This window comes from Lynx canadensis, chromosome X (assembly GCF_007474595.2).
Source record: "Lynx canadensis isolate LIC74 chromosome X, mLynCan4.pri.v2, whole genome shotgun sequence".
Taxonomy (NCBI): domain Eukaryota; kingdom Metazoa; phylum Chordata; class Mammalia; order Carnivora; family Felidae; genus Lynx; species Lynx canadensis.
Genome location: NC_044321.2, coordinates 79,652,928 through 79,677,476, shown reverse-complemented (window position 1 = coordinate 79,677,476; position 24,549 = coordinate 79,652,928). Strand labels below are relative to the sequence as shown.

At 39.7% G+C, this 24,549-nt stretch overlaps 1 protein-coding gene across 1 annotated transcript in view; it reads left to right on the top strand.

Moving 5' to 3' along the window:
* The first annotated feature begins 1,206 nt into the window (after positions 1–1,206).
* The window catches only part of LOC115507328 (nuclear RNA export factor 2-like), a 45,086-nt gene continuing 21,743 nt past the window's right edge, over positions 1,207–24,549 (top strand). The window contains exon 1 of the mRNA XM_030305631.1: positions 1,207–1,276. Within this exon, the coding sequence (XP_030161491.1) occupies positions 1,207–1,276 (70 nt within the window). The remainder of the gene's footprint in view (positions 1,277–24,549) is intronic.

Sequence of the window (24,549 nt, the reverse complement as noted above, 5' to 3'; positions counted from 1 at the left end):
TAGATTTTTCCGCCAAACGGACCCTGCCAGTCAAGGCCCTGGAAGTCAGGTAGACCCCAACAGCTGTGGGTTACAGGGATCCTGCAGTCATGTGATCCCCCTACGGTCGTGTGCGAGTGTCTGTCTGTGCTTTTAAGTGTGTGGAAAATCTCCTGAAGTGTTATTCAACTTAGCTTTCTGAGGAGTCAGACCTATACACGCAGAAGTCTTTTAAAATTGTGGTTTGCACCCTGACAAATGGGAAACTTTTCGGGAGACTCTGGTTCAGGTCCCAGTGTTTCCACCAACTTGTATACCATGCCGTGGCAAAAAGTACTCGGGTAGGTGGGGCAGCAGCAAGTACTAGATGTTTACTGGGAGAATTGAAACGAAAGGAAGCGGCAGGGGTTCATGGACTGCTCTCAATGGCTAGTCTCTAGAAACGCGGTGGGACCTCCTTCACATTCCTCTTCCCCACCCCCACACCAAAGCCATACTCTTGATTATTGCCCTGCATATTAACTGTGTGTGCAGTGTAATGGATTCATCTGCCATCATCTGACAATATTGTTATCAAGGACCCTGGAGACCTCCTAGATGCTAATTTGTATAGACAATTCCAAATCTGATTTTAATTTCTGTCTGTTACTTGATTCTCTAGAAAAGAGGGAAGGAGACTTCTTTTAAGAATTGGACATTTTTTGAATAAAAGTGTGAAAGATCAAGTATAATAAAAAATATTTTTAAGTGTGAAAGTAGCCACTATATGAAGTTTTAAAATATATTTCTTATATTATTTTGTAGTTCAGCAGTTTTTCAAAGTACATATTGGGCACATATATTTTTGTGCTAGGACTTTCTAAATGGCTTAAACTAATCTAACCAGACACTATTAACTTCTGATATTCCTCCTGATTTTCTATCCATTGCTTGTTAGACTCCTTGAAAACCCTCTCCCTCCCTCGTTTTCTTCATGTGGAAACAGCAATTTATTTTAGAAAAGCATATTAAGTAAAATTACAGGTGAGACATTTCATAAAGACAATGTAGGTGTTAGTTAATGAGTTGAATTCAGCAAATAAAGGATTGCGTTTACATTTATGGTGTTTTTAAGTATTGTTTGATAGATAGTTAAAGAATATCTTCACGTGTAATGTTTTTATTATAGTATATCCACTTTATTTTTTCTCTCATTTCAGCACTTCCAAGTTTGATCTACAAAACACTATGTCTGAAAGACAGCAACAACAAAAATGTGTTCTTCCATTAAAGAAATGTGAGACATACAGAAATGAAGGTAAAAAGATTTTTATATTGTCATATTTTTAGGATAACTATGCTAATATGCAATTTGAATATCAAAGAGAGAGGTAGTGTTAGCCCATTCAGGCTGCTATAATAGAACATCATGGAGTTTACAAGTGGAAGGGTTGCAAAGTGAGCCAATTCATACTATATTTTACAGAACCAAATCTTTTTGCTATTGTAAATGATATATTCACAATGAAATATTATTTTCTGTTTGTTATAATTCTTTTGTGTGTATTAGTATTACATCCAATAACATGGTTAATCTCTATTCTTATAATTTTCTGTAGATTCTCTTCAGTCTTTTATGAAGATGGTTTTGTTTCTTCACTATTAAACATTTAATAATTTATGTATACATGTGTGTATGTATTTATTTTGGTTACTGCACTCACTCACTGCCTAGGAGACTCAGTAAAATGTTGAACAGAACTGATTATATGAGTGGTCTTTGCCTCTTGATTTAATATGGAACGCTTCTAATGTTTCACTATCATGTATGGTGTTTGTTCTAGTTTAAAAAAAAAAACCTTTTATCTGTTTAAAGAAATATCTCTCTATTCCTGGCTAGCTGAGAATTGTTGTTGCTTAATCTTGATTGGTTATTGGATTTTATGGTATGCCTTTTTTCCTGAAATCTTTGTGATGATTATCCTTTTCCTGCTCCTTTATCTTATTAATGTATTGGATTATATTATGGATCTCCTAATGTTAATCTGACATTGCAAGCTTGGGAAAACACAACTTTATAATGTTGTATTATCTGTTTTAGCCATTGCTGGATTTGGTTTGCTATTATTTCTAATTTTTTGCATTTCTATAGCTAATTAGGATTGAAGAGTAATTTTGCCTTTTCGTGCATTTTTGTCAAGAATCTGCTTTCTATTAAAAAAGAATACTCTTTAGGGATGCCTGGGTGGCTCAGTCAGTTGTGTGTCTGACTTTGGCTCAGGTCATGATCTCCCATTCATGGATTTGAGCCCTGTGGCAGGCTCTGTGCTGACAACTCAGAGCCTAGAGCCTGCTTTGGATTCTGTGTCTCCCTCTTTGTCTGCCCCTCCCCTGCTTGTCCTCTGTCTTTCTCTGTCTCTCAAAAAAATAAGATAAAACGTTAAAGAAATTTAAAAAAGAATACTCTTTATATTATTATTTTCTATTTATTCAATTTAAAATAATATTTTATTACATGTGAAAATTATTTGAAATTCTACATGTCCATGGCATACATAAAGTTATATTAGAACACAGCTTTTGGCCAACAGCAACAGATTTAACTAGCTCCATCAAAGAGTGAAAAGTCTGCAGAGGCTCAATATTTATGAACTGATCCTTTCCAGGAAAAGTTTCTTGAACTCTGGCTTGGAGCAAGTGTTCTTTTTTTTTTTTATATGAAATTGATTGACAAATTGTTTTCCATACAACACCCAGTGCTCATCCCAAAAGGTGCCCTCCTCAATACCCATCACCCACCCTCCCCTCCCTCCCACCCCCCATCAACCCTCAGTTTGTTCTCAGTTTTTAACAGTCTCTTATGCTTTAGCTCTCTCCCACTCTAACCTCTTTTTTTTTGTTCCTTCCCCTCCCCCATGGGTTCCTGTTAAGTTTCTCAGGATCCACATAAGACTGAAACCATATGGTATCTGTCTTTCTCTGTATGGCTCATTTCACTTAGCCTAACACTCTCCAGTTCCATCCATGTTGCTACAAAGGGCCATATTACATTCTTTCTCATTGCCACGTAGTACTCCATTGTGTATATAAACCACAATTTCTTTATCCATTCATCAGTTGATGGACATTTAGGCTCTTTCCATAATTTGGCTATTGTTGAGAGTGCTGCTATGAACATTGGGGTACAAGTGCCCCTATGCATCACCACTCCTGTATCCCTTGGATAAATTCCTAGCAGTGCTATTGCTGGGTCATAGGGTAGGTCTATTTTTAATTTTCTGAGGAACCTCCACACTGCTTTCCAGAGCGGCTGCACCAATTTGCATTCCCACCAACAGTGCAAGAGGGTTCCCGTTTCTCCACATCCTCTCCAGCATCTATAGTCTCCTGATTTGTTCATTTTGGCCACTCTGACTGGCGTGAGGTGATACCTGAGTGTGGTTTTGATTTGTATTTCCCTGATAAGAGGCGACGCTGAACATCTTTTCATGTGCCTGTTGGCCATCTGGATGTCCTCTTTAGAGAAGTGTCTATTCATGTTTTCTGCCCATTTCTTCACTGGGTTATTTGTTTTTCGGGTGTGGAGTTTGGTGAGCTCTTTATAGATTTTAGATACTAGCCCTTTGTCCGATATGTCATTTGCAAATATCTTTTCCCATTCCGTTGGTTGCCTTTTAGTTTTGTTGGTTGTTTCCTTTGCTGTGCAGAAGCTTTTTATCTTCATAAGGTCCCAGTAATTCACTTTTGCTTTTAATTCCCTTGCCTTTGGGGATGTGTCGAGTAAGAGATTGCTACGGCTGAGGTCAGAGAGGTCTTTTCCTGCTTTCTCCTCTAAGGTTCTGATGGTTTCCTGTCTCACATTTAGGTCCTTTATCCATTTTGAGTTTATTTTTGTAAATGGTGTGAGAAAGTGGTGTAGTTTCAACCTTCTGCATGTTGCTGTCCAGTTCTCCCAGCACCATTTGTTAAAGAGGCTGTCTTTTTTCCATTGGATGTTCTTTCCTGCTTTGTCAAAGATGAGTTGGCCATACGTTTGTGGGTCTAGTTCTGGGGTTTCTATTCTATTCCATTGGTCTGTGTGTCTGTTTTTGTGCCAATACCATGCTGTCTTGATGATGACAGCTTTGTAGTAGAGGCTAAAGTCTGGGATTGTGATGCCTCCTGCTTTGGTCTTCTTCTTCAAAATTCCTTTGGCTATTCGGGGCCTTTTGTGGTTCCATATGAATTTTAGGATTGCTTGTTCTAGTTTCGAGAAGAATGCTGGTGCAATTTTGATTGGGATTGCATTGAATGTGTAGATAGCTTTGGGTAGTATTGACATTTTGACAATATTTATTCTTCTAATCCAGGAGCAGGGAATGTCTTTCCATTTCTTTAAATCTTCTTCAATTTCCTTCATAAGTTTTCTATAGTTTTCAGCATACAGATCCTTTACATCTTTGGTTAGATTTATTCCTAGGTATTTTATGCTTCTTGGTGCAATTGTGAATGGGATCAGTTTCTTTATTTGTCTTTCTGTTGCTTCGTTGTTAGTGTATAAGAATGCAACTGATTTCTGTACATTGATTTTGTATCCTGCAACTTTGCTGAATTCATGTATCAGTTCTAGCAGGCTTTTGGTGGAGTCTATCGGATTTTCCATGGATAATATCATGTCATCTGCAAAAAGCGAAAGCTTGACTTCATCTTTGCCAATTTTGATGCCTTTGATTTCCTTTTGTTGTCTGATTGCTGATGCTAGAACTTCCAGCACTATGTTAAACAACAGCGGTGAGAGTGGGCATCCCTGTCGTGTTCCTGATCTCAGGGAAAAAGCTCTCAGTTTTTCCCCGTTGAGGATGATGTTAGCTGTGGGCTTTTCATAAATGGCTTTGATGATGTTTAAGTATGTTCCTTCTATCCCGACTTTCTCAAGGGTTTTTATTAAGAAGGGGTGCTGGATTTTGTCAAAGGCCTTTTCTGCATCGATTGACAGGATCATATGGTTCTTCTCTTTTCTTTTGTTAATGTGATTATCACGTTGGTTGATTTGCGAATGTTGAACAAGCCCTGCATCCCAGGAATGAATCCCACTTGATCATGGTGAATAATTCTTTTTATATGCCGTTGAATTCGATTTTCTAGTATCTTATTGAGAATTTTTGCATCCATATTCATCAGGGATATTGGCCTGTAGTTCTCTTTTTTTTTACTGGGTCTCTGTCTGGTTTAGGAATCAAAGTAATACTGGCTTCATAGAATGAGTCTGGAAGGTTTCCTTCCCTTTCTATTTCTTGGAATAGCTTGAGAAGGATAGGTATTATCTCTGCTTTAAACGTCTGGTAGAACTCCCCTGGGAAGCCATCTGGGAAGAGTCCTGGACTCTTATTTGTTGGGAGATTTTTGATAACCGATTCAATTTCTTCGCTGGTTATGGGTCTGTTCAAGCTTTCTATTTCCTCCTGATTGAGTTTTGGAAGACTGTGGGTGTTTAGGAATTTGTCCATTTCTTCCAGGTTGTCCAATTTGTTGGCATATAATTTTTTATAGTATTCCCTGATAATTGTTTGTATCTCTGAGGGATTGTTTGTAATAATTCCATTTTCATTCATGATTTTATCTATTTGGGTCATCTCCCTTTTCTTTTTGAGAAGCCTGGCTAGCGGTTTGTCAATTTTGTTTATTTTTTCAAAAAACCAACTCTTGGTTTCATTGATCTGCTCTACAGTTGTTTTAGATTCTATGTTGTTTATTTCTGCTCTGATCTTTATTATTTCTCTTCTTCTGCTGGGATTAGGCTGCCTTTGCTGTTCTGCTTCTAGTTCCTTTAGGTGTGCTGTTAGATTTTGTATTTGGGATTTTTCTTGTTTCTTGAGATAGGCCTGGATTGCAATGTATTTTCCTCTCAGGACTGCCTTCGCTGCGTCCCAAAGCGTTTGGATTGTTGTATTTTCATTTTCGATTGTTTCCATATATTTTTTAATTTCTTCTCTAATTGCCTGGTTGACCCATTCATTCGTTAGTAGGGTGTTCTTTAACCACCATGCTTTTGGAGGTTTTCCAGACTTTTTCCTGTGGTTGATTTCAAGCTTCATAGCATTGTGGTCTGAAAGTATGCATGGTATAATTTCAATTCTTGTAAACTTATGAAGGGCTGTTTTGTGACCCAGTATGTGATCTATCTTGGAGAATGTTCCATGTGCACTCGAGAAGAAAGTATATTCTGTTGCTTTGGGATGCAGAGTTCTAAATATATCTGTCAAGTCCATCTGATCCAATGTCTCATTCAGGGCCCTTGTTTCTTTATTGACCGTGTGTCTAGATGATCTATCCATTTCTGTAAGTAGGGTGTTAAAGTCCCCTGCAATTACCACATTCTTATCAATAAGGTTGCTTCTGTTTATGAGTAATTGTTTTATATATTTGGGGGCTCCGGTATTCGGCGCATAAACATTTATAATTGTTAGCTCTTCCTGATGGATAGACCCTGTAATTATTATATAATGTCCTTCTTCATCTCTTGTTACAGCCTTTAATTTAAAGTCTAGTTTGTCTGATATAAGTATGGCTACTCCAGCTTTCTTTTGGCTTCCAGTAGCATGATAAATAGTTCTCCATCCCCTCACTCTCAATCTAAAGGTGTCCTCAGGTCTAAAATGAGTCTCTTGTAGACAGCAAATAGATGGGTCTTGTTTTTTTATCCATTCTGGTACCCTATGTCTTTTGGTTGGCGCATTTAATCCATTTACATTCAGTGTTATTATAGAAAGATATGGGTTTAGAGTCATTGTGATGTCTGCATGTTTTATGCTTGTAGTGATGCCTCTGGTACTTTGTCTCACAGGGTCCCCCTTAGGATCTCTTGTAGGGCTGGTTTAGTGGTGACAAATTCCTTCAGTTTTTGTTTGTTTGGGAAGACCTTTATCTCTCCTTCTATTCTAAATGACAGACTTGCTGGATAAAGGATTCTCGGCTGCATATGTTTTCTGTCTAGCACACTGAAAATCTCGTGCCAATTCTTTCTGGCCTGCCAAGTTTCAAAAGAGAGATCAGTCACAAGTCTTATAGGTCTCCCTTTATATGTGAGGGCACGTTTACCCCTTGCTGCTTTCAGAATTTTCTCTTTATCCTTGTATTTTGTCAGTTTCACTATGATATGTCGTGCAGAAGATCGATTCAAGTTACGTCTGAAGGGAGTTTTCTGTGCCTCTTGGATTTCAATGCCTTTTTCCTTCCCCAGTTCAGGGAAGTTCTCAGCTATTATTTCTTCAAGTACCCCTTCAGCACCTTTCCCTCTCTCTTCCTCCTCTGGGATACCAATTATGCGTATATTCTTTCTTTTTAGTGTATCACTTAGTTCTCTAATTTTCCACTCATACTCCTGGATTTTTTTTATCTCTCTTTCTCTCAGCTTCCTCTTTTTCCATAACTTTATCTTCTAGTTCACCTATTCTCTCCTCTGCCTCTTCCATCCGAGCCGTGGTGCTTTGCATTTTGTTTTGCATTTCATTTAAAGTGTTTTTCAGCTCCTCGTGACTGTTCCTTAGTCCCTTGATCTCTGTAGCAAGAGATTCTCTGCTGTCCTGTATACTGTTTTCCAGCCCAGCGATTAATTTTATGACTATTGTTCTAAATTCACTTTCTGTTATATTATTTAAATCCTTTTTGATCAGTTCATTAGCTGTTGTTATTTCCTGGAGATTCTTCTGAGGGGAATTCTTCCGCTTGGTCATTTTGGATAGTCCCTGGTGTGGTGAGGACCTGCAGGGCACTTCCCCTGTGCTGTGGTGTATAACTGAAGCTGGTGGGCGGGGCCGCAGTCAGTCCTGATGTCTGCCCCCAGCCCACCGCTGGGGCCACAGTCAGACTGGTGTGTGCCTTCTCTTCCCTTCTCCTAGGGGCGGGATTCACTGTGGGGTGGCGTGGCCCGTCTGGGCTACTTGCACACTGCCAGGCTTGTGATGCTGGGGATCTGGTGTATTAGCTGGGGTGGGTAGGCAAGGTGCACGGTGGCAGGGGGGGGCAGGCTTAGCTCGCTTCTCCTTAGGTGATCCACTTCAGGAGGGGCCCTGTGGCAGCCGGAGGGAGTCAGATCCGCTGCCGGAGGTTTGGCTCAGCAGAAGCACAGAGTTGGATGTTTGCGCGGAGCGAGCAATTTCCCTGGCAGGAACCGGTTTCCTTTGGGATTTTGGCTGGGGGATGGGCGGGGGAGATGGCGTTGGTGAGCGCCTTTGTTCCCCACCAAACTGAGCTCTGTCTTCCGGGGGCTCCGCAGCTCTCCCTCCCTTTGTCCTCCAGCCTTCCCGCTTTCCGAGCAGAGCTGTTAACTTATGACCTCCCAGACCCTAAGTCGCGCTTGCTGTCGGAACACAGTCTGTCAGGCCCCTCCGCTTTTGCAAGCCGGACTCGGGGGCTCTGCTTGGCTGGCGAGCCCCCCCTCCGCCCCGGCTCCCTCCCGCCAGTCCGTGGAGCGCGCACCGCCTCGCCGCCCTACCTACCCTCTTCCGTGGGCCTCTCGTCTGCACTTGGGTCTCGTGACTCCGTTCTGCTAATCCTCTGGCGGTTTTCTGGGTTATTTAGGCAGGTGTAGGTGGAATCTAAGTGATCAGCAGGACGCGCGTTGAGCCCAGCGTCCTCCTACACCGCCATCTTCCCTTCACTCTCAGAGCAAGTGTTCTTAAAGCTAGTGCACAGTAACTGGTAAGTGGTTGGAAGTGCCTTTGGCTAAGACCAGGAAGATTGTAGGGTTTTTTTTTTCCCAGGAATCCATTTGTTTATGGTGTGGCTTAGTTGTGGGAACTGATTTTTCAACCATTGAAATATGTAAAAGCCATTATTACCTTACAGGGCCCACAGAAACAGGCAACAGGATAGGTTTGGTCCATGGACCAGTTTGCCAATTCCCTGCTCTATGTTAATGGAACCACTAGGTCTCCAAAACATCACTGAGTGAAAGATCAGCAAATGAGATGGAAGTCATTCTTAGGATCTTCTGGCAAGCCTAAACCAAAAAACTGATACTTTAACACAGTGGTTTTCAATCTTGGTTGCACACTGCAGTCATGTGGAGAGTTTTAAAAATGTAGTTGCCTAGTCTGATTCCAATTCTGCTTTAAGTGTTATAGGTGTAGCCTGGTGCTAGTAAGATTTTTCAATCTCCCCTAGTGGCTTTAGCATGTGAACAAGGTTCAGAACTATCTGAATGATTTAAATGATGAGAGTGCAAGTATTTAAAAATATTTAATTTGAAAATATATACTTGTGGTTTTGGAACAATAATATTACAATAATAAATACATATATCATGGAAACAGTAATAAATACATAGTTATTCTGGAGATATGAAGTAAAAATTCCCATGTAAGAAAGAGAGAAGAATCTCTTTTTTAAAAAAAGAAAGGAAATGGGAAAATACAGTGGGAAATCAGGGATCACCAGTGGTGGGTCAGGAAGGAAGCTAAACCAGTGGCAAGGCCAGAACAAGGTATAGGTGAAAGCCAAGCACCCACAAGCACAATGAAGAATGGCAGTGAAGCTTTCTTTGCAGGAGACAGTCACAATCCAAGGTAAAGGTGGAAGAGAAAGAACAAATTCAGTAAATTAAATTATTTTCACTAAGGGAATAAAAAAAATAGAAAAGGCTGAACAGGACCTGAAGATAATATTTTTAGGGAGATAAAGGAGTGGTAAAGGAAGAAATTATATCATTATAAAATAATAGAAAACTGATCAAGAAAAATTGCTAATTTAATATAAATAGTTTGACTTCTTCCTGATATCTCTTTAAAACAATATCAAAGGTAAACAGGTACATACAATGGGATATTACTCAGCAATTAAAAAGACAAAAACATGGGTGAATCTCAAAAATATTATGCTGACTTGAAGAAGCCAGAGACAAAGGCATACAGGATGTATGATTCCATTTACATGAGATTCTAGAGCAGGCAAAACTAATATATAGTGACAGAATGCAGGTCAAGGTTTACATGGAGCTAAGAGATGCAGAGACGAATTGGGAACCTCTTAAAGTGTGGAATATGCTTTATATCTTGATCAAGGTGGTGGCTAACTCTAATCGCTGATTTTTACATATAAGTAGTTTGGGATCAGGATAAATTGGGTGAATCATCCAAAGTGTTGCAGCTTGTTAATCACAGAGAAGGAAGGGGGATCCGATTATAAATAATAAATTGTTTCTATTGTGCTGTGTAATGAGTCAACAGGAGGAGTGTTTCTCCCCAAGCACCTGACAAAACCCAAACCGAGCCTTATGTACAAGTATAGCATGGACATGAAAGCATAAATATTCCACATTCCAACCACCCATTTATAAACACAGTTGACATTCTTTTTTTTTTTAATATACGAAATTTATTGTCAAACTGGTTTCCATACAACACCCAGTGCTCATCCCAAAAGGTGCCCTCCTCAATACCCATAACCCACCCTCCCTCCCTCCCACCCCCCATCAACCCTCAGTTTGTTCTCAGTTTTTAACAGTCTCTTATGCTTTGGCTCTCTCCCACTCTAACCTCTTTTTTTTTTCTTCCCCTCCCCCATGGGTTCCTGTTAAGTTTCTCAGGATCCACATAAGACTGAAACCATATGGTATCTGTCTTTCTCTGTATGGCTTATTTCACTTAGCATCACACTCTCCAGTTCCATCCACGTTGCTACAAAAGGCCATATTTCATTTTTTCTCATTGCCACGTAGTATTCCATTGTGTATATAAACCACAATTTCTTTATCCATTCATCAGTTGATGGACATTTAGGCTCTTTCCATAATTTGGCTATTGTTGAGAGTGCTGCTATGAACATTGGGGTACAAGTGCCCCTATGCATCACCACTCCTGTATCCCTTGGATAAATTCCTAGCAGTGCTATTGCTGGGTCATAGGGTAGGTCTATTTTTAATTTTCTGAGGAACCTCCACACTGCTTTCCAGAGTGGCTGCACCAATTTGCATTCCCACCAACAGTGCAAGAGGGTTCCCGTTTCTCCACATCCTCTCCAGCATCTATAGTCTCCTGATTTGTTCATTTTGGCCACTCTGACTAGCGTGAGGTGATATATGAGTGTGGTTTTGATTTGTATTTCCCTGATGAGGAGCGATGCTGAACATCTTTTCATGTGCCTGTTGGCCATCTGGATGTCTTCTTTAGAGAAGTGTCTATTCATGTTTTCTGCCCATTTCTTCACTGGGTTATTTGTTTTTCGGGTGTGGAATTTGGTGAGCTCTTTATAGATTTTGGATACTAGCCCTTTGTCCGATATGTCATTTGCAAATATCTTTTCCCATTCCGTTGGTTGCCTTTTAGTTTTGTTGGTTGTTTCCTTTGCTGTGCAGAAGCTTTTTATCTTCATAAGGTCCCAGTAATTCACTTTTGCTTTTAATTCCCTTGCCTTTGGGGATGTGTCGAGTAAGAGATTGCTACGGCTGAGGTCAGAGAGGTCTTTTCCTGCTTTCTCCTCTAAGGTTCTGATGGTTTCCTGTCTCACATTCAGGTCCTTTATCCATTTTGAGTATATTTTTGTGAATGGTGTGAGAAAGTGGTCTAGTTTCAACCTTCTGCATGTTGCTGTCCAGTTCTCCCAGCACCATTTGTTAAAGAGACTGTCTTTTTTCCATTGGATGTTCTTTCCTGCTTTGTCAAAGATGAGTTGGCCATACGTTTGTGGGTCTGGTTCTGGGGTTTCTATTCTATTCCATTGGTCTGTGTGTCTGTTTTTGTGCCAATACCATGCTGTCTTGATGATGACAGCTTTGTAGTAGAGGCTAAAGTCTGGGATTGTGATGCCTCCTGCTTTGGTCTTCTTCTTCAAAATTCCTTTGGCTATTCAGGGCCTTTTGTGGTTCCATATGAATTTTAGGATTGCTTGTTCTAGTTTCGAGAAGAATGCTGGTGCAATTTTGATTGGGATTGCATTGAATGTGTAGATAGCTTTGGGTAGTATTGACATTTTGACAATATTTATTCTTCCAATCCATGAGCAGGGAATGTCTTTCCATTTCTTTAAATCTTCTTCAATTTCCTTCATAAGTTTTCTATAGTTTTCAGCATACAGATCTTTTACATCTTTGGTTAGATTTATCCCTAGGTATTTTACGCTTCTTGGTGCAATTGTGAATGGGATCAGTTTCTGTATTTGTCTTTCTGTTGCTTCATTGTTAGTGTATAAGAATGCAACTGATTTCTGTACATTGATTTTGTATCCTGCAACTTTGCTGAATTCATGTATCAGTTCTAGCAGGCTTTTGGTGGAGTCTATCGGATTTTCCATGGATAATATCATGTCATCTGCAAAAAGCGAAAGCTTGACTTCATCTTTGCCAGTTTTGATGCCTTTGATTTCCTTTTGTTGTCTGATTGCTGATGCTGGAACTTCCAACACTATGTTAAACAACAGCGGTGAGAGTGGGCATCCCTGTCGTGTTCCTGATCTCAGGGAAAAAGCTCTCAGTTTTTCCCCGTTGAGGATGATGTTAGCTGTGGGCTTTTCATAAATGGCTTTGATGATCTTTAAGTATGTTCCTTCTATCCCGACTTTCTCAAGGGTTTTTATTAAGAAAGGGTGCTGGATTTTGTCAAAGGCCTTTTCTGCATCGATTGACAGGATCATATGGTTCTTCTCTTTTTTTTTGTTAATGTGATGTATCATGTTGATTGATTTACGAATGTTGAACCAGCCCTGCATCCCAGGAATGAATCCCACTTGGTCATGGTGAATAATTCTTTTTATATGCCGTTGAATTCGATTTGCTAGTATCTTATTGAGAATTTTTGCATCCATATTCATCAGGGATATTGGCCTGTAGTTCTCTTTTTTTACTGGGTCTCTGTCTGGTTTAGGAATCAAAGTAATACTGGCTTCCTAGAATGAGTCTGGAAGGTTTCCTTCCCCTTCTATTTCCTGGAATAGCTTGAGAAGGATAGGTATTATCTCTGCTTTAAACGTCTGGTAGAACTCCCCTGGGAAGCCATCTGGTCCTGGACTCTTATTTGTTGGGAGATTTTTGATAACCGATTCAATATCTTCGCTGGTTATGGGTCTGTTCAAGCTTTCTATTTCCTCCTGATTGAGTTTTGGAAGAGTGTGGGTGTTTAGGAATTTGTCCATTTCTTCCAGGTTGTCCAGTTTGTTGCCATATAATTTTTCATAATATTCCCTGATAATTGTTTGTATCTCTGAGGGATTGGTTTTAATAATTCCATTTTCATTCATGATTTTATCTATTTGGGTCATCTCCCTTTTCTTTTTGAGAAGCCTGGCTAGCGGTTTGTCAATTTTGTTTATTTTTTCAAAAAACCAACTCTTGGTTTCGTTGATCTGCTCTACATTTTTTTAGATTCTATATTATTTATTTCTGCTCTGATCTTTATTATTTCTCTTCTTCTGCTGGGTTTAGGCTGCCTTTGCTGTTCTGCTTCTAGTTCCTTTAGGTGTGCTGTGAGATTTTGTATTTGGGATTTTTCTTGTTTCTTGAGATAGGCCTGGATTGCAACGTATTTTCCTCTCAGGACTGCCTTCGCTGCGTCCCAAAGCGTTTGAATTGTTGTATTTTCATTTTCGTTTGTTTCCATATATTTTTTAATTTCTTCTCTAATTGCCTGGTTGACCCATTCATTCTTTAGTAGGGTGTTCTTTAACCACCATGCTTTTGGAAGTTTTCCAGACTTTTTCCTGTGGTTGATTTCAAGCTTCATAGCATTGTGGTCTGAAAGTATGCATGGTGTGATTTGAATTCTTGTATACTTATGAAGGGCTGTTTTGTGACCCAGTATGTGATCTCTCTTGGATAATGTTCCAATTGCACTCGAGAAGAAAGTATATTCTGTTGCTTTGGGATGCAGAGTTCTAAATATATCTGTCAAGTCCATCTGATCCAATGTCTCATTCAGGGCCCTTGTTTCTTTATTGACCGTGTGTCTAGATGATCTATCCATTTCTGTAAGTAGGGTGTTAAAGTCCCCTGCAATTACCACATTCTTATCAATAAGGTTGCTTCTGTTTATGAGTAATTGTTTTATATATTTGGGGGCTCCGGTATTCGGCGCATACACATTTATAATTGTTAGCTCTTCCTGATGGATAGACCCTGTAATTATTATATAATGCCCTTCTTCATCTCTTGTTACAGCCTTTAATTTAAAGTCTAGTTTGTCTGATATAAGTATGGCTACTCCAGCTTTCTTTTGGCTTCCAGTAGCATGATAAATAGTTCTCCATCCCCTCACTCTCAATCTAAAGGTGTCCTCAGGTCTAAAATGAGTCTCTTGTAGATAGCAAATAGATGGGTCTTGTTTTTTTATCCATTCTGGTACCCTATGTCTTTTGGTTGGCGCATTTAATCCATTTACATTCAGTGTTATTATAGAAAGATACGGGTTTAGAGTCATTGTGATGTCTGCATGTTTTATGCTTGTAGTGATGCCTCTGGTACTTTGTCTCACAGGGTCCCCCTTAGGATCTCTTGTAGGGCTGGTTTAGTGGTGACAAATTCCTTCAGTTTTTGTTTGTTTGGGAAGACCTTTATCTCTCCTTCTATTCTAAATGACAGACTTGCTGGATAAAGGATTCTCGGCTACATATGTTTTCTGTCTAGCACACTGAAAATCTCGTGCCAATTCTTTCTGGCCTGCCAAGTTTCAAAAGAGAGATCAGTCACAAGTCTTATAGGTCTCCCTTTATATGTGAGGGCTCATTTATCCCTTGCTGCTTTCAGAATTTTCTCTTTATGCTTGTATTTTGCCAGTTTCACTATGATATGTCGTGCAGAAGATCGATTCAAGTTCCGTCTGAAGGGAGTTCTCTGTGCCTCTTGGATTTCAATGCCTTTTTCCTTCCCCAGTTCAGGGAAGTTCTCAGCTATGATTTCTTCAAGTACCCCTTCAGCACCTTTCCCTCTCTCTTCCTCCTCTGGGATACCAATTATGCGTATATTATTTCTTTTTAGTGTATCACTTAGTTCTCTAATTTTCCCCTCATACTCCTGGATTTTTTTATCTCTCTTTCTCTCAGCTTCCTCTTTTTCCATAACTTTATCTTCTAGTTCACCTATTCTCTCCTCTGCCTCTTCAATCCGAGCTGTCGTCGTTTCCATTTTGTTTTGCATTTCGTTTAAAGCGCTTTTCAGCTCCTCGTGACTGTTCCTTAGTCCCTTGATCTCTGTAGCAAGAGATTCTCTGCTGTCCTGTATACTGTTTGCCAGCCCAGCGATTAATTTTATGACTATTATTCTACATTCACTTTCTGTTATATTATTTAAATCCTTTTTGATCAGTTCATTAGCTGTTGTTATTTCCTGGAGATTCTTCTGAGGGGAATTCTTCCGCTTGGTCATTTTGGATAGTCCCTGGAGTGGTGAGAACCTGCAGGGCACTTCCCCTGTGCTGTGGTGTATAACTGGAGTTGGTGGGCGGGGCCGCAGTTCGACCTGATGTCTGCCCCCGGCCCACCGCTGGGGCCACAGTCAGACTGGTCTGTGCCTTCTCTTCCCCTCTCCTAGGGGCGGGATTCACTGTGGGGTGGTGTGGCCCATCTGGGCTACTTGCACACTGCCAGGCTTTTGGTGCTGGGGATCTGGTGTATTAGCTGGGGTGGGTAGGCAAGTTGCAGGGGGGCAGGAGGGGCAGGCTTAGCTCGCTTCTCCTTAGGTGATCCACTTTAGGAGGGGCCCTGTGGCAGCAGGAGAGAGTCAGATCTGCTGCTGGAGGTTTGGCTCCGCAGAAGCACAGATTTGGGTGTTTGCGGGGTGCAAGCAAGTTCCCTGGCAGGAACTGGTTCCCTTTGGGATTTTGGCTGGGGGATGGGCGGGGGAGATGGCGTTGGCGAGCGCCTTTGTTCCCCACCAAACTGAGCTCTGTCATTCGGGGGCTCAGCAGCTCTCCGTCCCTTTGTCCTCCAGCCTTCCCACTTTCTAAGCAGAGCTGTTAACTTATGACCTCCCAGAGGCTAAGTCGCGCTTGCTGTCAGAACACACTCCGTCCGTCTGGCCCCTCCACTTTTGCAAGCCAGACTCGGGGGCTCTGCTTGGCTGGCGAGCCGCCCCTCTGCCCTGGCTCCCTCCCGCCAGTCCGTGGAGCGCGCACCGCCTTGCCCTCCTTCCTACCCTCTTCCGTGGGCCTCTCATCTGCGCTTGGCTCCAGAGACTCCGTTCTGCTAATCCTCTGGCGGTTTTCTGGGTTATTTAGGCAGGTGTAGGTGGAATCTAAGTGATCAGCAGGATGCGCGGTGAGCCCAGCGTCCTCCTACGCCGCCATCTTTCCTCTCGCCAAAATAATTTCTGCAGAGTAATTAACAGGCGTTATCTACCCAAGGAATGGAACAAATAGGAAGTTCAGGTCACAGTTGACATTCTTATGTTCTTTTACCTTGACTTCTTTATGTTTTTATTTATAAATCAGAAAATAAATTTCCGCTAATATTTACTTCTGAGTAATATGATGTACATTTTTTAAATTTTGGTTAGAAAAACACATAACATAAAATTTACCATCATAACCATTTCTAAGTGTATAGTTCAGTACTGTTAAGTGTACTCACATTGTTGTGAAACCGATCTCCAGAACTTTTTCATCTTGAAAAACTGAAACTCTTTGCCCTCTTCCCCCAGCCCCTGGTAACTACCATTCTACTATCCATTTCTATGAATTTGACTAGATATCTCATAAGAGTGGAATCCTACAGTATTTGTCTTATTGTGACCAGCTTATTTAATTTAGCATAATGTTGTCAAGTTTCATCCATCTTGTAGCATGTGACAGGATTTCCTTCCTTTTTAAGTCTGAATAATATTCTACTGTATGTATACAGCAGAATTTGTTTACAGCAGAATTTGTTTACCTATTGATCCATCAATGAACAGTTTACCATCTACTTCTTGGCTTTTTCTGAATAATGCTCTGAACATGGGTGTGCAAATATCTCTTTGAGACTCTGCTTTCAATTCTGTGAATATATACACCCAGAATTGGGATTGCTGAGTCATATTGTAGTTCTATTTTTAATTTTTTGAGGAATCTCCATACTATTTTCCATAGAGGCTGTACTGTTTTTACACTCCCACCAATAGTGCATAAGGGTTCCTATTTCTTCACATACTTTGCTAACACTTTATGTGTGTGGTTTTTTTTTGTAGCCATCCTAATGGGTATGGGTCATATTTCACTGTGTTTTTTATTTACATCCCTCTGCTGATTAATGATGTTTCCTTCTATTCCTAGTTTGTCAAATGTGTTTTTTTTATTTTTACTTTTTTAAACATTTTTTAAATGTTTATTTTTGAGAGAGAAAGAGAGACACAGAGTGTGAGCAGGGGAGGAGCAGAGAGGGAGGGAGACACAGAATCCGAAGCAGTCTCCAGGCTCCGAGATGTCAGCACAGAGCCTGATGCAGGGCTTGCACCCACCCACGAGCTGTGAGATCATGACCTGAGCCGAAGTCGGATGCCCAACCGACTGAGCCACCCAGGTGCCCCCCCCTTTTTTTTACTTTTTTTTTTTAACATTTATTCAGATTTTGAAGGACAGAGCATGAATGGGAAAGGGGCAGAGAGAGAAGGAGACACAGAATCTGAAATAGGCTCCAGGCTCTGAGCTGTCAGCACAGAGTCTGATTCAGGGCTCAAACCCATGAACCACGAGATCATGACCTGAGCCAAAGTCAGATGCTAAACCGACTGAACCACCCAGGGACCCCAATGTATAAACCTTTTAATGTGCTGTTGAATTTGGTTTGTTCATATTTTTTTGAAGAATTTGCACCAGTATTCACCAGGGGTTATTGGTCTATAATTTTCTTATAGTGTCAGTCTGGCTTTATTATAAGGGTAATGCTGGTCTTACAGAGTACACTTAGAAGTGTTCCTTCATCAATATTTTTGAAAAGTTTCATTTGGCATTCATTCTTTAAATATTTGAGAGAATTCTCTAGTGAAGGCCTCTGGTCCTGGGCTTTACCTTATTGGGAATTTTTTGATAATTGAATCACTCTCTGTCCTCATTATTGATCTGTTCAGATTTTCTTTTTATAAATTTAAATTCAAGTTAACATACAGTGTAGTACTGGTCCCAGGAGTAGAACCCAGTGATCCATCATTTCCTCCAACATCCAGTGCTCATTTCAAGTGGCGTCCTTAGTACCCATCACCATTTAGCCCATCCTTCCACCCACCTCCCAAGCAAACTGCTTGTTTGTTCTCTGTAAGAGTCTATTATGGTTTGCTTCCCCCTCTGTTTTTATCTTATTTTTCCTTCCTTTCCCCTATGTTCATCTCTTGTTTCTTAAATTCCACAAATGAGTGAAACTATATGATATTTGTCTTTGTCTGGCTGATTATTTCACTTAGCATAATACACTCTATTTCCATCCATATTGCTGCAAATAGCAAGATTTCATTCTTTTTGATCACCACTTAGTATTCCATTGTGTATATAGATATAGATACAGATATACATATAGATATAGATGATCGTTAAAATTCAGTCTTGGTATTTTGTGTTTTTCTAGGGATACATTTCTTCTAAGCTTTCCAATTCACTGGCATGCAATTGTTCATAGTATATTGTTATAATTCTTTTCATTTCTGTAGTATCAGTTGTAACGTCCACCTTTCCTTTTTTTATTTTAGTTATTGGAATCTTTATTTTTTTAGTGAGTCTTATCTAAAGGTTTGTCAATTTTATCTTTTCAAAAAACAACTTAGTTTCATTGATTTTTTTCTATTGTTTTTCTCAAGAAAGGATCATGGTGAATAATTCTTTTAATGTACTGTTGAATTCAATTTGCTAGTATCTTGTTGAGAATTTTTGTTGCCATGTTGATCAGGGATATTGGCCTATAATTCTCCTTTTTAGTGGGGTCTTTGGTTTGAGAATCAAGGTAATGCTGGCTTCATAGAATGAGTTTGGAAGCTTTCCTTCCATTTCTATTTTTTGGAACAGTTTGAGAACAATAGGTATTTAGTATCCTTTAAATGTCTCGTGGAATTCCCCTGGGAAGCCATCTGGCCCAGGACTCTTGTTTGTTGGGAGATTTTTGATTACTGATTCAATTTCTTTGGTGGTTATGGACGTGTTCAAATTTTCTATTTCTTCCTGTTTGAGTTTTGGTAGTGTGTGAGTTTCTAGGACTCTGTCCATTTCTTCCACATTGTCCAGTTTGTTGGCATATAATTCTTCATAGTATTCTCTTATAATTGTATTTCTGTAGTGTTGGTTGCGATCTCCCCTCTTTCATTTGTAACTTTATCTATTTGGGTTCTTTCTTTTATTTTTGAGAAGTATGGCAAGAAGTTATCAATTTTTTTGTTTTCTTTTTTTTTATTATTTAAAAGAATAATACATTAACTTTATTTTTTTGGTGTACAGTTCTACAAATTTTAACCCATGTGTAGATTTTATAACCATCTCCACTGGATACAAAACAATTCTGTCACTCCAAAACCTCCCTCATGCTGTAAGTCTATAGTCATGCCGTCCCAAACCCCAATGCCTGGCAACCACTGATTCTTTATCATTATAATTTTCTTTGAGAATGTTATTTAAATGGAATTATATAGCATTTAACCTTTTGAGACTGGCTTCTTTCACTTAGCAAAATGCCTTTGAGATTTATACAAATTGTTACATGTATCAATAGTTTTTTCCCCCACTTATCATGTATTATATAAAGTAACCATAGTTTATCTATTTACTCATTGGAGGACATTTATGTTTTAGTGATTATGAGTAGCTCCTTTTAATTTGTACCTAAGTTTTTTTCTCTCTGAGGTAAACACTCAGGAGTGGGATTGCTGTGTCATATGGTAAGTGTATGTGTAACTTCCTAGGAAACTGCTAAACTGTTTTCCATGGTGACTGTACCATTTTGCATTTCACGAACAGTGTAGGAGAGTTCTGGTTGCTCTGGAACTTCTGAGCACATGGTATTTTTTATTATCACCATTTTAATAGGTGTATACAAATATCTCATTGTGGGGCTTTTTTAAATTTAAATTAAAGTTAGTTAACCTACAGTGTAGTCTTTGCTTCAGGAGTAGAACCCAGTGATTCATCTCTTATGTATCACACCCAGTGCTCATCCCAACAAGTGTCCTCCTTAATGCCCATCACTCATTAGCCTATCCCTCCACCTGCCTCCCATCCAGAAACCTTCAGTTTGTTCTCTGTATTTAAGAGTCTCTTATGGTTTGCCTCCCCCTCTGTTTTTCTCTTATTTTTCTTTCCCTTCCTCTATGTTCATCTATTCTGTTTCTTAAATTCCACATATGAATGAAAACATATATTTGTCTTTCTCTGACTGATTTATTTCACTTAGCGTAATAATTCTGGTTTTCCATCCACATTGTTGCAAATGGCAATATTTGTTCTTTTTCATCAAGTAGTATTCCATTGTGTGTGATTATATATACATATAATCTCCACAGACATCCATGACATCCATGTCATCAGTTGATGGACATTTGGACTCTTTCTATAGTTTCCTATTTATTGTTGATAATGCTGCTATAAACATTGGGGTGCATGTGCTCCTATGAGTCAGCATTTTTGTATCCTTTAGATAAATACCTAGTCGAGCAATTGCTGGATTGTAAGGTAGCTCTATTTTTAATTTTTTGAGGAACCTCCATACTGTTTTCCACAGTGGCTGCACCAGTCTGTATTCCCACCAACAGTGCAAAAGTGTTCCCCTTTCTCTGCATCCACCAACATCTGTTGTTTCCTGAGTTGTTAATTTTAGCCATTCTGACAGATATGAGGTGGTATGTCATTGTGGTTTTGATTTGTATTTCCTTGATGATGAGTGATTTTGAGCATCTTTTCATGTGTCTGTTAAGCCATCTGGATGTCTTCTTTGGAAGAATGTTCATTTCTTCTGCCCATTTCTTCACTGGATTATTTGTTTTTTTGGGTGTATCAATTTTGTTTGTTTTTTCAAAAGACCAGCTTTTAGGTTCATTAATCTGTTCTACTGGGGTTTTTAATTTTGTTCTGGTATTGTTTATTTCTGCCATAATCTTTATTATTTCCCTTCTTCTGCTGGATTTGGGCTTTATTTGCTGGTCCTTTTCTAGCTCCTTTAGGGGTAAGGTTAAATTTTGTATTTGGGACCTTTCTTGCTTCTTGAGATAGGTCTGAATTGCAATGTACTTTCCTCTTAGGACTGCCTTTGCAACACCCTAAAGGGTTTGGACTGTCATGTTTTCATTTTCATTTGCTTCCATGCATTTTTTAATTTCTCCTTTAATTTTCTGGTTAATCCCTTCATTCTTCAGTAGGATGTTCTTTAACCTGCATGTATTTGAGGGCTTTCCAGATTTTTTCTTGTGGTTGATTTCAAGTTTCATACCGTTGTGATCTGAAAATGTGCGTGGTATGATTTCAATTCTTTTATATTTATTGAGGGCTGTTTTGTGACTCAGTATGTGATCTATCTTGGAGAATGTTCCATGTGCACTCGAGAAGAATGTGTATTCTTCTGTTTTAGGATGAAAAGTTCTGAATATATCTGTCAAGTCCATCTGGTCCAGTGTATCATTCAGGGCCATTGTTTCTTTATTTATTTTCTGCTTAGATGATCTGTCCATTGTTGTAAGTGGAATATTAAAGTCACCTGCAATTGCCGTATTCTTATCAATAATATTGCTTATGTTTGTGATTGTTTTATATATTTGGGTGCTTTCAAATTGGATGCATAAACATTTATAATTGTTAGCTCTTCTTGATGGATAGACCCTGTAATTATGATATAATACCCTTCTTCATCTCTTATTACAACATTTAGTTTAAAATATAGTTTGTCTGATAAAAGTATGGCTATTCCAGCTTTCTTTTGACTTCCAGTAGCATACCCTAACTTTCAATCTGAAGGTGTCCTCAGGTCTAAAATGGGTGTCTTGTAGGCAGCAAATAAATAGATGGATCTTGGTTTTTATCCATTCTGATACCCTATATCTTTTGATGGGAGCATTTAGTACATTTACACTCAGCGTTATTATTGAAAGATATGGATTTAGTGGTATTGTGTTATCTGTACGTTTCATGCTTGTGGTGATGTCTCTGCTCCTTTGTAGTCTTTACAACATTCCACTCACAGATACACCCTTAGGATCTCTTGTAGGGCTGGTTTAGTGGTGATGAACTCCTTCAGTTTTTATTTGTCTGAGAAAACTTTTATCTCTCCTTCTATTCTGAATAACAACCTTGCTGGATAAAGGATTCTTGGCTGCATATTTTTCCTATTCAGCACATTGAATATTTCTTGCCACTTCCTTCTGGCTTGCCAAATTTCAGTAGATGGGTCTGCTACGACCCTTATGTGTCTACCCTTGTAGGTTAAGTCCCATTTGTCCCTAGCTGCTTTCAGAATTCTCTCTTTATCTTTGTATTTTGCCGGTTTCATTATGATATGTCATGCTGAAGATTGATTCCTGTTACATCTGAAGGGAGTTCTCTGTGCCTCCTGGATTTCCCTGTCTGTTTCCTTACCCAGATTGTGGAAGTTCTTAGCTATAATTTGCTGCTTTCTTTCTCTTCTTCTGGAACTCCTATGAGATGGATATTATTATGTCTCATTGAATCACTAAGTTCTCTAATTCTTCCCTTGTGGTCTGGAATTTTTTTCTCTCTTTTTCTCAGCTCCATCTTTTTCCATAATTTTATCTTCTATTTCACTTAATTTCCCCTCTGCTTCTTCAATCGTCACTGTCACCACATCTAGTTTATTTTGTACCTCGTTTATGGAATTTCTTAATTCATCATAACTATTGTTTAGTTCCTTGATATCTGCAGCAATAGATTCTCTGCTCTACTCTATGCTTTTTATCAAGCCCAGTGATTAATCTTATGAGTATTATTCTAAATTTTGATCAAATATATTGTTTATATCTGTTTTGAGAAATTCCTTAGCTGTCATTTCTTCCTGGAATTTCTTTTGAGGAGAATTTTTCCATTTCATCATCTTGGCTAGTTTTCTGTCCCTTATGTGTTTTAAAAGCTTGTTATGTGTCCTGCACCTGTGAGCACTGCTGTATTAAAGAGAGATCATATGCTGTCCAGGGCCTGGCCCTTCAGGAGCTGTGTTTTGGAGTGTGTTGCATGCTGTCTATTGTTGTGACTCTGATTGCTTTATCTCCCTACTCGTAGTGATGTTTTGGACCCTCCACCAGGTGCTCTTTGATTTGTTCATTGAAGTATCCTTGGAAAAAATATTTTCTTACAAAAGAAAAAAGGTGGAGGCCGTGGTGGAAAAGGCCATATCCCATACAAAGAGAGAAATGACAGAGGAAGGAAAAAGAAAAGAAAAATGATCAGGCAGAGAAACTATACAGCTTAATCCAGAGAGAGAGAGGAAAATAAAGAAGGAGATAGAGAACAGGTATAAAGAGAATAGATTAAATATGTCTGCTGAAACAAACCAACAGCCGGAATGACCCAACTAGAGAAGGGAAGAAATAAGAAGGAGAAAAGGAAGATATATATTAATATATACATATATATATTAATATTAATATTATATTTATATTATATTATATTATATTATATTAATATTATATTATTATATATAATATATATAATATATAATATTATATATATTAATATTAATATTAATATATTGTATATAAAATAAGAATTGCCCAAGAGTTAAATCAGAAAATGCAAAACCGCTGGGTGCCTTGGAACCCGTGGTAGCACTGATCTGGAGGAGGGGTTGTCTGGATGGTCAGCATCAATCTCATTCATGTAGATACACAGTTACCAGGTGTGGAGGGGCGCGGTTTGGTGTAGGCAGGTCCTGCCTCCACTATGGACATGTTTTCCTTTCCCTGAAGCCCCACCTTGTTGGTGATGGGGAGAAAAATGGCAACAATCCAGTCTCTCCTCAGGGGTGAGAGCGGGCTCTTTTTTTTCCCCACCCACAGTCTCCAGGGCTCTTTTTTTTCCCCACCCACAGTCTCCGGTGCCTCCCTGGAGTTCATCTGGGATTCAAACCCAGATGTCTTAACAGGTTCTGCTCTGCACGCACCCGGTTCCAGGGAAGTGCCGCTAGCCCAGCCGATAAATGGCCTCTGGCTAGAGGGCGCAGGTAGGGTCCTTTGTCCTTTGAACCTGCATACCTTCTTCCCACAGCACTCAAGGGAGGGGATTGCTTTCTCCCACTGCGGACTGTGCCTCTGGACTAGTAACTGGGGCGAGGACTGGCTCCCCTCCTCCCCAGGTGCTCGCACAGAACAGCTGTCCCCAGTCTGAAGAAAGCCCTGCAGTTAGAGATTGGATCTTTCTCCGTTTTTTTTCTGATCCCCTCTCCGTGGTTTTTCTCTTGTCCAAATACAGTCCTACACTTCCACACCCTTTCTCTTCCCTTTGTCTCTTCACAGAAGGGGATCCCTCCCCTCCATGCCTATGCAGCCCGTTTTATCTATCCCAATTTGCAAACACCTATAGCCTGCCAGGTTGTCCCCGTGGGTCCCTGGAGACGTCTCTGTCACTCTGCAGCCGGACTTTTGGAATTCAAAGTCCTCTGGCCTTAACACTGCTGTGTTTGAGGGACGACTTCTCCGTCATGTTGGTGCATCTCCTACTCTGGCTTTCTTTTGACCTCCAG